The sequence below is a fragment of the Ornithorhynchus anatinus genome, chromosome 3, assembly GCF_004115215.2.
Source record: "Ornithorhynchus anatinus isolate Pmale09 chromosome 3, mOrnAna1.pri.v4, whole genome shotgun sequence".
Taxonomy (NCBI): domain Eukaryota; kingdom Metazoa; phylum Chordata; class Mammalia; order Monotremata; family Ornithorhynchidae; genus Ornithorhynchus; species Ornithorhynchus anatinus.
The window spans coordinates 96098559-96111594 of NC_041730.1; the positions used below are offsets into that span (position 1 = coordinate 96098559).

Consider the following 13036-nt stretch of genomic DNA (forward strand, 5'->3'; position numbering starts at 1 on the left):
AACCCTCTTTTCCCCCCATTTCCCTCTGCTCCTCCCCCTCTCCCTTCCCATCCCCTCAGCACTGTACTCGTCTGCTCGACTGTATATATTTTCATTACCCTATTTATTTTGCTAGTGAAATGTATATCGCCTTGATTCTATTTAGTTGCCATTGTTTTTACGAGATGTTCTTCCCCTTGACTTTATTTATTGCCATTGTTCTTGTCTGTCTCTCTCCCCCGATTAGACTGTAAACCTGTCAAAGGGCAGGGACTGTCTCTATCTGTTGCCAACTTGTTCATTCCAAGCGCTTAGTACAGTGCTCTGCACATAGTAAGCACTCAATAAATACTATTGAATGAATGAATGAATGAATGAATACTAAGCATTCGGTAGATACAAGTTAGTCACCTTGGACATAGACCCTGTCCCAGACGGGGCTCACAGTCTTAATCCCTATTTTACAGGGGGGTAACTGAGGCACAGAGAAGTGAAGCAACTTGTCCAAGGTTGCACAACAGAAAAGTGGTGGAGCGGGCGATAGAACCCAGTTCCTTCTGACTCCCAGGCACATGCTCTATCCACTAGGTCATGCTGCTTCTCAATTGCCTTAGAGAATGATGAACACTGTCTCCCTTCTTTCCCTCCAAGCTCTGAGAAGAGTCATCACTTTATCTTCACAATCACCAATTCTCCTGGTTGCTCTGTCCAAACAAACCCATTGTTCCTTCACAGAAAGGGTTTTGTTCCCAGGAAACTAACTGCCTTCTCCTATATCCAGATTACAATTTCATTTGATCTCTGCTTTCTCTTTCCATTCATTTTCCCAGTAAAACTCTGTTATACTGTACTCTCCCAAGCGTTTAGGACTGTGCTCTGCACACAGTAAGCACTCAATAAATGCAATCAGTTGATTGATTTTCCCAAATCTCAGCATTCCTTTTTGTGGTTTGCACCCTTTATTCAGCCCTGCCTCAGCCCCATAGCACTTCCATACATATCTGTAATTTATTTATAATAATGACTGTCTCCTCTCTAGACTGTAAATTCATTGTGGACAGGGAACGTCAACCAACTCTTTTGTACCGTACTCTCCCAAGCACTTAGTTCAGTGTTCTGCACCCAGTAAGTGCTCAATAAAAAGGACTGATTGATTACACCAGTGACCTTAAAGTCAACTGATCTTGCCTGCTTAAGTTTTCCTCTATCACTGTGACTTTTTGAACTGTGGGGGAGGCTTGTGATATGACTGATCAAATCAAGCAGACCACCCAATGCTCCTAAATTATACGAGAGAGAGAGAGAGAGAGAGAGAGAGAGAGACCAAGACTAGACAAGATATTCTGATTGTCCTCAGGAAAGGGCAAGGGGAAAAGAAAGAGTTGAAATGCAATTATGTGCTAACTGATTACTGAAAAGACAATTACTAACACATAAAAAAGCAAAATCTGGGACAAACTAAGATGTCAGCTTCCAGATTGGAGAAAATATAACGTGAAGTTTGGGATCCAGCTGGATTGGAGAGCTCTGTGCTTAATGCTTAAAAATGCCCATCCGAGGCTTGTATTCAAGCCCAAAGCTTGTCACATCCAGCGAGGAGACTGACCAAATTTCAGAATGGCCACTAATGAAAAAAAAAAAACCTAACAAATAAAATAAATGTTGCGGTTATTTGCGGTGCCAGTTGCTGGAGACAACTGAAAAAGCTATAGGGACATAAACCAAAGGCGTAAAACAATGTCACAGTATACCGGGAAGCAGGGTAGCTTAGTGGAAAGAATGCAGGCCTGGGGGTTGGAGGATCTCGCTTCTAATCCCCACTGTGCCACTTGCTCCCTGTGTTTCCTTAGGCCACTCCACTTTTCTGGGCCTCAATTTCTTCACCTGTAAAATGGGGGATTAAATATCAGTTCTCCCTTCCACTTAGACAGTGAGGTCCATGTGAGACAGGGAAGAGTGTTTCATCTGATTAACTTCTATCTGCTCCTGGGCGTAGTACAGTACTAAGTAAGAGTAAGCTCGTAACAAACTGCGTACTTATTATCATGACAGGAATGGGCCAGGCCCCATGTGGCTCTTCACTCGCTGGGTGGCTTGTACACATGTGCCTCATCAGCTATGATTTCACTGTGGCAGCAGGACTCAGCCTCTTGGCCACAACAGCAGTGACTCCCCGCTCACACAAAACCCCAGGCTGGAGAGGGATGTGGGGCCCGGCCCCACCCCCAGTAGCCACCACAGTTAACTGTCTCACTGCCATCACCTCTTCCTCCTGACCCCCAAAATGACTGCTGTCACCCACCCGCCCTTCCCTTTCCCTGAACGGCCCCCTCCCGCTCTCATCATCCCAGCTCCCGGCCACAGGAAGTGTTTGGTTTACGGCTCTCGAGTTCCTGAGGTTCGGCTGCTCCTGCCGTAGTTTTTGACACTAACAGGAAGAGTAGCAACCACCACCTACCCTGAAAAATAGATCTGCAGCCAGATTCGTGCAGTGCTCTTTTTTTTTTTTTTTAGGGCATTTATTATGTGTTATCTACGTACCAGGTGATGTACTAAGTGCTGGGGTAGATCCAAGCAAATCACGCGGGACACATTTCATATCCCATAATCTTATCCCCGTTCTATCGATGAGGGAAATGAGGTATAGAGAAATGAAGAGAGTTGCCCAAGGTCACAGAGCATACAAATGGAGGAGCTGAGATTAGAATCCAGATCCCTCTGACTCCCAGGCCTGTGTTCTATCCACTAGGGCCTGTTGCTTCCCTTCTCTTCACATGGGAAGTGCTCAATAAATATCATTAATTGATGGATTAGGACAGTCTCACTGGAAAATAAAGCTAAACATCCATAGCACAAGCAGCAGCATGCCCTAGTGGATAGAACATGGGCCTGGGAGTCAGAGGGATGCGGGTTCTAATCCCAGTTCTGTCACTTGTCTACTGTGTGACTTTGGGTAAGTCATTTAATTTGTGGCTCAGTTTCTTCATCTGTAAAATAGGGATTAAGACTAGGAATCCCTTGTGGTTCAGGGACTGTGTTAAGTTAGAAGTTTCTTTATTCTTTGCCTGAATCTCTCAATCCATCAACATGTGTGATTCCCCACCATCAAAACCTGTAGTCCGTGTTCAATGTTAGAACCATCAAGGGGCGTCTGCAACACTGGTTTATTTGATAATGCATGAGTCCTTCACAAAATCCAGTCTCAAAATCACTGGTTCTGCACCTGAAACATGGACTTTTTAAGTACAGGACATGAAGATTATTTACATGGGAGCAAATTAAGGAAAAAGAAATTCAAAAAGTGGAAAAAGCACAACTATAGAGGACTGTAGCTGTGCAAATCAGTAGTATTTATTGAGTGCTTACTGGGTGCAGTGCACTGTACTAAGCTCTTCGAAGAGTACAGTGCAACAGTATTGGGAAAGAGGTTCCCCACCCACAAGGTGCTTATATTCTAGAGGGGGACAGAAGCATTAAAATAAATAAGGAAGCATATTTATAAATAATAGGGAGAAGCAGTGTGGCTTAGTGGAAAGAGCATGGGCTTGGGAGTCAGAGGATGTGGGTTCTAGTCCCACTTCCGCCTCGTCTGCTGTGTGACCTTGGGCAAGCCACTTCACTTCTCTGTGCCTCAATTACCTGATTTGTAAAATGGGGATTAAAACTGCGAGCCCCAAATGGGACAACCTCATTATCTTGTATTTACCCCAGTGCTTAGAACAGTGCTTGGCACATAGTAAGCACTTGAATATCATCATTATTACTATTATATGGGGGGGCAAGAAGTTTCAGGCCAGGGGGAGGACTTGGGAAAGGGGTCAGTGGCAAGATAGATGAGATTGCAGTGAGCCAGCTGGCATTAGAGGAGCTAGGTGTGTAGATTGGGCAGTAGTAGGACATCAGTGGGGTAAAGTAGCAGGGGGAAAGATGATTGAATGCTTCAAAGCTGATGGAAAGTGTTTCCGTTTGATGCGGAGGTGGATGGACGACCACTGTAGGTTCTTGAGGAGCGGGAAGAGGTGAACTGAAGGGTCTTTTTTTAGAAAAATGATCCAGCCAGGAGAGTGAAGTAAGGAGTGGAGTTGGTTGAAACAGGAGGCAGGGGAGTCAGAAAGAAGGCTGATGCAGTAGTCTAGGTAGGATAGAATAAGCGCTTGAATCAGTATAATAGCAATTTGGTTGGAAAGGAAAGAGTTGATTTTAGTGATGCTGTGTAGGTAGAACCAACAAGATTTGGTAACCTTGAATATATGGGTTGAATGAGAGACATGAGTTGAGGGTAATGCCAAGCTTATGGGCTTGAGAGATAGGGAGGATAGTGGTATTGTCAACAGTGATGGAAAAGGCAGGGAGAGGACAGGGTTTGGGTGGGAATATAAGGAGCTCTGTTTTGGAAATGTGCTCATGAAGCGCCATCAAGGGCTCCAGCTGCATTCATGAAACACCCCCATATTTGAGTTCTTATATTGCCTCTACTGCCTAGGAAAGCTATCTTGTTGGATAGGTGTAAAATGAGAATTCACCAGGAAGTGTAAGTTGTCTAAATCACGCATTTGCCCTAGCCAAGAAACTGTTTGCTTTCAATATTGTTTGTCAGCATACAGCCCCACTAGAAGTGGCAATATGACATCAGAAATGAAGGCATTAACTTCATGAAATATGCATAAATGTGAGGACAATAGGAAGTTGGGGTGGCGGAGGGAATCGGAATACATCCGCTTACTTCCGATTAAAACAGAGGATTGCAAATGCCGACTTTGTCGACTACAAGCTCTCTCTCAAGAACCCATATGTAGGCATTAGATCACAACTACCATGCCACTAGAGAATACTGAGCTTCTAGATTTGGGTTAGATCCAGGGCACATCTAGCATATTCCTTCACCTAACATCTAATGGGCCGGTTCCGGAGATGGGAAATATTTACCGGAACAAAGGAAGACTACCTTAGAATTTTAACTCGAGAGTAAAGTGCCTCTTGAAAAAAGATAGAAATTTATCCAAACATACTGCTTTGGCTAGGAGAAGAGACAAAACAAAAACACTCCCAATCAAATGTCACTGGCGTTGCATCTAAGGTATTAACAAAAACTTACCTCATCTAAGTCTTGCACAAGCTCAGGAACATCCTTTGGAGAAACAGCAGTTCGCTGGTCAGTTCTACAAAACAAAATGAAAATTGGCATCCTTCAGCAGAGATTATGAACATTTTTTTAAAAATAGTATTTGTTAAGGGTTTACTATGTGCCAGGCACTGTATTAGGCACTGGAGTAGATACAAGATAATCAAGTTGGATACGGTCCATGTCCTACACTGGGTTCACAGCCTTAATCCCCATTTTACATAGGAGGCAACTGAGGCACAGAGGAGTTAAATGGCTTACCCAAGGTTATAAAGGAGACAAGTGGTGGAGCTGGGGGTAGAACACAAGTCCTTTGACTCCCAGGTCGGTGCTCTTTCCACGAGGCCACGCTGCTTCTTAGCTAGACGTCAGGGCCTAGCCTTCCCTAACCCCACTGACTGTCAATCCAAATTTACCCAGAAAAGAGGAATTAGGAGGCTGCAATGTTTCCGTTGGAAATTTTCTCCTGTCCCTCACATACCATCTTACACATGGTTTATACAGAGATCTACTTAAAACAGTCATCCTTCTCCTGAATTCGTAAAAATGAGGATTTCCTTTTCCAGAGTGGCTATCTTATTGGGCAAAATAATATAAATATCTATATAAAAATGTGTTTTTAATTCCATATGCAAGTCATAAAATCAATGTGCAAAATTAAGGGGGTGGTTTAATTTTGTAACAATTGTTTGGCCTCCATTTCGATGATTTGGCATTAAACATGATTAATTCCAATGCTCAAAGTAAACTATTTAAAAATTTAGTACAATATTGTCCAGAAATCCAGTATGATCCTGGATGTAGCAAAACCCACTCATCTGAGAGACCCTGGTAGCCATAGAAACAATTTACATCAAAGGGTAAAAGGAAAGAGCTGATAAGAAAATGAAAACAACGACAGTGGTTTCCTCTCATCTGTAGGATCATCTTTGTGGGAAGGGAGAAAGCCAAAATCCACCCACCCAACCAGAAGAGACAATTTGAGTGGTTCAAAATATCCTTTAAAGTCTAGAGAATCAAAGTGTCTGGGAGTTTTAAGAAGCATGTAGCACTTTCCCCAGGGCTAGGAGACGCTAAAAATAGAATTGCTCTGTCATTGCGAAGTGCCTACCTCAAAAGAGCTCAAAGCCTTTCTCTGAAAACATTCATTTGGCCATTAACAAGCTCAACTCTGAGGCTGTCAGTCAATCTCGAATTTAATGAGAACTTTTGGGGTGCAGAGCACTGAGCCCTTGGGAGAGTACAATGCAACAATAAACAGGCACATTCCCTGCCCACAGTTAGCTTACAGTCTGGAGGGGGAGACTGACAGATATAAATAGATTACAGATGTGTACATAAATGCTGTGGGGCTGGGGGGGAGAGAGGGATGAATAAAGGAAGCAAGTCAAGATTACTCAAAAGGCAGTGGGAGGGTTTAATCAGGGAAGGCCTCTTGGAGGAGGTGTGCCTTCAATAAGGCTTTGAAGCGGTTGCGGGGGGGAGCAATTGTCTGTTGGATATGAGGAGGGAGGGCATTCCAAGCTAGAGGCAGGTAGGAGGTCAGAGGTGAGTTAGATGAGATAGAGGTACAGTGAGGCTAGCATTAGAAGTGTGGGTCGTAATAGGAGAGTAATGCTGGTATTTGTTAAGCGCTTACTAAGTGCAGAGCACTGTTCTAAGCGCTGAGGTAGATACAGGGTAATCAAGTTGTCCCACGTGAGGCTCACAGTTAATCCCCATTTTACAGATGAGGGAATTTAGGCCCAGAGAAGTTAAGTGACCTGCCCACAGTCACACAGCTGACAAGTGGAGGAGCCGGAATTCCAACCCATGACCTCTGACTCCCAAGCTCGAGCTCTTTCCACTGAGCCACGCTGAGAGTAGCTAAGTGAGGAATCAAGACAACTGAGGGATTTAAAGCTGGACTGAAAGTAAAATAAACTGGAATCCATATCTCAATTTTCTTCCTTCTCTTATCTCACTTTCTCCCCCACACTTCTCCCTGAGGCAGAAGTGAAGTTTGTCAAGATTTCCATTTCAAGGGAGAGCTTCTGAGAGGAGAAACTGTGCTTAATTTAGTTAAAAAGTCAACCTGAAAATCAGAGTCTGGCTTCCTCAGGTGGGCCACACCCATGCCATCCACTGTTCTTATCTTTCTTTGTCTACTCCACATGAAGATTGTAAACCTTACGCTGGACAGGGTTTGCCTCATCTATTATGCTTGCATTTGCCCCAGCACTTAGCACAATATTTGGTATATAGTAAGTGTTTAATAAATACCAGAACTATCCCCTGCAAATAAAGACATCAGCATTAACCACCGGCCATATTCCTCAGCCCACTGTTTCCAGGGAATGAAATAATTTAAATCAGCCTTTTTTATGGCACACCAACCTTGCAGTATTTGATGCCTTGGAGAAAAGATTATTTAAAACCTTGTCTAGGAGCTATAACCCTGGTCAGGATGTCAATTCTGGAGTCCTGTACATACTACACTTATGAGAAATTCACTTACTCATTCTCCCTATCCCTTTCTCTCTCTATTTTGGGTTCCTCATCCGTAAAATGTAAGTGCAAATCTGCCCTCCAACTAGCTAACAGACAACTGATGAAGCTTCATTAAATTGTTTGGTCAGAAATAACGATATCAATGCTAATCAGCAGTTCGAAATGTGTTCAAAGCAATTTCTGATATTTAGTCCTGGTGTCGCTACAAGAAAAAGCACAGCTCTGGAAATCAAACAATCACATTTACTGAGCACTTACTATGTTCTGAGCACCATAATAAGCGCTTGAAAGAGTACAATATAACAGAGTTAGGAGATCCGTTCTCTGCCCACAACAAGCTTACAGTCTAGAGGGAAGGAGAAATCTAGGTTCTAGTCCTGACTTTGCAAGGTAACGCCTTCTGGGACTGACTACGTCATTGGTAATGAAGGTTTCTGATCAAAGAACCACTTGGGGGGTTTCTATGAGGTGGACAGGCCCAGCCAGACTCCATTCAATAGTATCTATTGAGCGCTTACTATGTGCAGAGCACTGTACTAAGCACTTGGAATGTACAAATCGGTAACAGATAGAGACAGTCCCTGCCCTTGGGAAAAGAAGCTGGCTAACTTGGGCAGAGAAGGCTGCAGTGGCTACCAAGAAACCTCTTGTTGGGTTATAGGTCCAGCTATAGCCCTATGTAATGGAAACTCTAGCCATAAATGTTTCATCCATGTGTAAAAGCTCTTGCCTTCTCATTGCACTCTGCATGAGTGAGTAGAAGTGGTCATGTGCTAAAGTCCTTTAAATATAAATTGACAAGCCAACGATGGTTCTTATCTCCCATCCTCCCCCTGACCCATGCAGATTATGAAAGGATCTTCCGGCCTACAACTAGTACATAGTTTGACTTCCTAGAAAACAAAATTAATGATAGAATTTCGCCTCAAGAACAAAAGAATGAGCTTCAGTCCTGAAATTTCAGGACTGAGAACCTGGATGAAGGATTAGACTGTAGTAATAATGTTTTAGGATAGGACCACTCTCACTCTCTTTTCCCTGCCAGTTGAGAAGCAGCATGACATAGTGGATAGAACACGGGCCTGGGAATTAGAAGGTCATGTGTTCTAATCCCAGCTCTACCACTCATCTCTGTGGATGATCTTGAGCAAGTCACTTTACTTCTCTCTGCCTTTGTCACCTCTTCTGTAAACTGGGGATTGAGACTGTGAGCCCCATGTGGGACAGGGACAGTGTCCAACTCAATTTGCTTATATCCATTTCAGCGCTTAGTATAGTGCCTGGCACGTAGGAGGTGCTTAACAATAACATAATTATTATTTTTAACAATAACATAATAATAATTATTATTAATAACACTGTTACTGTAATCATTTCCCTCACACAGATTCTCAGTCCTGACCTTGCCCACTAAGAAATACTCCAGATTGGCTGATATTCCATCATCATCATTTCTGACATTGGTTAAGCTGAATGATGTATTCTTAAGGGTAGGGAAAACATTCAAGATTATTGAATCAGACAGAATACCTGGCCCACAGAGGCCTCACAATCTAAGAAGGAAAGGGTAGAAAGGCAACCCTGAGAAAATGCGACAAAACAGAAAAAGCAACAATCAATGGTTCCACAACAGTTTGGCATACTTTGCTTTAGGAAACAAATGAAACATTATCCTTGGAGATGATAGCAATAATAACAACAACATCAATAATAATAATAATTATAATGATGGTATTTGTTAAGCACTTACTATGTCTCAAACACGGTTCTAAGCGCTGATAAAAGATTATCAGGTTGGACGCAGTCCCTGTCCCATATGGGGCTCACAGTCTTAATCCCCATTTTACAGATGAGGTAACTGAGGGACAGAAAAATGAAGTGACTTGCCCGAGATCACATAGCAGACAGGTAACCTAGCTGGGATTAGAGTCCAGGTTCTTCTGACTCCCAGGCCCATGCTCGATCCATACGGGACATGCTACTTCTCAATCTCACTCAGTGGCACTTTATAGAATTGTCCAACCAGGTCTCTACAAACTATAGTTACAGAGTTGTCACACCCTCTGAGCGGGGGGTGGCACTGGGGAAGGGGGAGGTGGAACTTTGAGCTGAAAGTCATGGATGTGATCCAGACTCCTCCTAGGTCACAGGCAGCAGTAGGTTATTCATTCATTCATTCAATTGTATTTATTAAATGCTTACTGTGTGCAGAGCACTCTACTAAATGCTTGAGAGAGTACAATACAAGATCAAAGATTTCTTCACTCCACCTTCCACAGCAGCCCCAGCTGAGAAATGAGGAGGCTGGGGTTTGTGAGATGGGCTAGGTCGAGTCCCTGGAGGAAGAGTTTCACTCTGTAGATAAGATTCATTCATTCAATCGTACTTATTGAGCGCTTACTGTGTGCAGAGCACTGTACTAAGTCCTTGGAAAGTACAATTCGGCAACAGAGACAATCCCTACCGAACAACAGGCTCACGGTCTAGAAGGGGGAGACAGACAACAAAACAAGTAGACAGGCATCAATACCATCAAAATAGATAACTAGAATCACAGATATATATATATATATATACACATCGTTAATAAAATAAATAGAATAATAAATATGTACAAATATACACAAGTACTGTAGAGAGGGGAAGGGGGTAGAGCAGTAGGCAATGGGGAGGGGAGGAGGAGCAGAAAGGAAGGGCTCAATCTGGGAAGGCCTTCTGGAGGAGGTGAGCCCTCAGTAGGGCTTTGAAGAGGGGAAGAGAGTTAGTTTGGCGGATGAGAGCGGGGAGGGCATTTCAGGCCGGAGGTAGGTCGTGGGCCGAGGTCGACGGCAGGACAGGCGCGAACGAGGCACCGTGAGGAGGATAGCGGCAGAGGAGCGGAGTGTGTGGGGTGGGCTGTAGAAGGAGAGAAGGAAGGTTAGGTAGGAGGGGGCAAGGTGACGGAAAGCTTTGAAGCCAATAGTGAGGAGTTTTTGCTTCATGTGAGGGTAGATGGGCAACCACTGGAGATTTCTGAGGAGGGGAGTGACATGCCCAGAGCGTTTCTGCAGAAAGATAGTCCGGGCAATGGAGTGAAATGTAGACTGAAGCGGGGAGAGACAGGAGGATGGGAGATCAGAAAGGAGGCTGATGTAATAATCCAGATGGGCTATTATGAGAGATTGTACCAGCAAGGTAGCAGTTTGGATGGAGAGGAAAGAGAGGATCTTGGCGACGTTGTGAAGGTGAGACGGGCAGGTTTTGGTGATGGATTGGATGTGCGGGGTGAATGAGAGCAGAGTCGAGGATGACCCCAAGGTCGTGGGCTTGTGAGATGGGAGAGATGGTCGTGCCGTCCACGGTGAAAGGAAAGTCCGGAAGAGGACAGGGTTTGAGAGGCTCAGTCTTGGGCTTGTTGAATTAACGCAGATAACAAATAAGGAAGATAGAGCATTCATTCATTCAATCATGCAAAGCACTGTACTAAGCGCTTGGGAAAGTATTATACAACAATAGTGACAATCCTTGCCCACGACGAATCCTTGGAGGTTAGGGGTAGGGGGAGTAAAGAATCAAGAATAGCAACAAAAACAACAGGCAATAATCGTTGAAGAAAGGCATTATTTAGGGTTCTGATCAGAAAAGAAACAACATGGTCTAGAGGAAAAAGCCCAGTCCTGGGAGTCGGAGGACCTGGGTTCTAAAACTAGTTCCGCCGATTACATGCTCTGCAACCTTGGGCAAGTCACTCAACTCCTCTGTGTCTCAGTTTCCTCAACTGTAAAATGGAGATTAAATACCTGTTCTCCCTCCAATTTAGACAGAGTCCCATTTAGGATCGGGAATGTGTCTGACATAATTAACCTGTACCTAAGCCAGTACTTAGGACAGTGTTTGACACATAGTAAGCAGTTAACAGACACAATAAAGAAAAATCTCCACAGGGTTATTTTCATCCTCATCCCGTCTTGAGATTTAGAGTGTACTGCATCTTTAAAACGAACCTCTCCTATAGAGCAGTCCTGGTATTATGCTGGAGTATACTTAACTGATGGTTGCTAGATTGTTATTTCCTGAAATCCACTTTAAAACAAGATGTGTATCTCCAAGAGGCTACTGCTGTGAATGTGGTGTTCTTTTTACTCTCACAATAGCTCTATTTATAGACACAAGCACAAAGGGAAAGAAATCCTGATTACTGTTAGCAACAATCCTGCCCCCTAATGCTTTTATACTTTGAAGTTTTTTCTTCCATCTGGGCAGATAATTTCTCATCAGCTCTCACCAGTTTTCTGGGTTCCAGAGCAAGTTACCCTAATTCTACAGATGAGGAAACTAGTAAAATAATACAGCTGGATCATGGATCATTAAAACCCCGATCAATCGGAGAATCAAGACTCGTGGCATGTGTTGCCTAGTGGATAGAGCACAGGCCTGGGAGTCAGAAAGACCTGGGTTCTAATTTCGGCTCTGTCACTTGGCTATGTGATCTTGAGCAAATCACTTCACTTCTCTGTGCCTCAGTTACATCATCTGTAAAATGGGGATTGAGACTGTGAGACCCTTATGGGACATGGACTGTGTCTAACATGATTAACTTCTATCTACTCCAGCGCTTAGTACAGTGCCTGGCTCATTGTAAGTGCTTAACAACTGCCATTAAAAAAAACCCAAAAAACAGCAGTGCCTGGCACTGAAAACAATGAATGCCACAAAGGGTAGTCTTTGGTGCCTCATGGGTCAGGACTGAGGTTTTTGCTTTGGCATTTTCCACTCTGTCCTAGTTCATGTGACTCTATCTGGGACATCCTCAAAGAAGCAGGATGATTACAGTTTTTTGGGTTTTTTTGCATGCCAATATGCTGCAGCTTTATGCGGTCTTCATGACTCATAGTAGACGCATAGGCAACCTAGTTTGGATTGGGCTTGCATCCCATCCGCATTGAGTCGCTTGGAGCCGAATGTGGGGCTGAGGTGCTGACAGCTGAGAAAAAACGTCCAGAGTGGTTACGGAAACAGCAGTAACAGGTGAACTCTGGGGATGAAACCACCCCTTGTACTGCTTGAAGAATACAAATTAACCAAGCACAGAAGCTGCACATGACTTGATTGTAACCCAGTAGCAAGTAACTGAGTTGCCATGGTTTTATTTAAAGCCCTCAAAAGCCTAATTAAAACTTTCAGAGCACCTCTGTCTTCTCTCTCACAATACCGCATGAAAAAACAACACAAAAAACCTTTTAAGGGTCTTAGTAATGGATTTGTCTCCAACCGGAATAGTGTATGTAGTGTAGTGTAGTGTAGTCATCGAATCTGAGGAAGGTACTGATCACTAAAATGATATAGGAAATAAAGCAGCTTTGATGTGAAGATGGACTGATAATATCAGGGCTCTATATTCTGAAAGATGCAGCCTGAATGGGAAGGCAATTGATGTTAACAAAAGCCTAAAGGGTGTGGATGAGC

General features: G+C 43.6%; 1 protein-coding gene across 2 annotated transcripts in view; it reads right to left on the reverse strand.

Moving 5' to 3' along the window:
• FAM13C (family with sequence similarity 13 member C) overlaps positions 1-13036 on the reverse strand; it is a 126694-nt gene that overhangs the window by 62702 nt on the left and 50956 nt on the right. For both annotated transcript variants that reach the window (XM_029059499.2, XM_029059498.2), the window contains exon 4: positions 5075-5138. In XM_029059499.2, coding sequence (XP_028915332.1) covers positions 5075-5138 — 64 coding nt within the window. The remainder of the gene's footprint in view (positions 1-5074; positions 5139-13036) is intronic.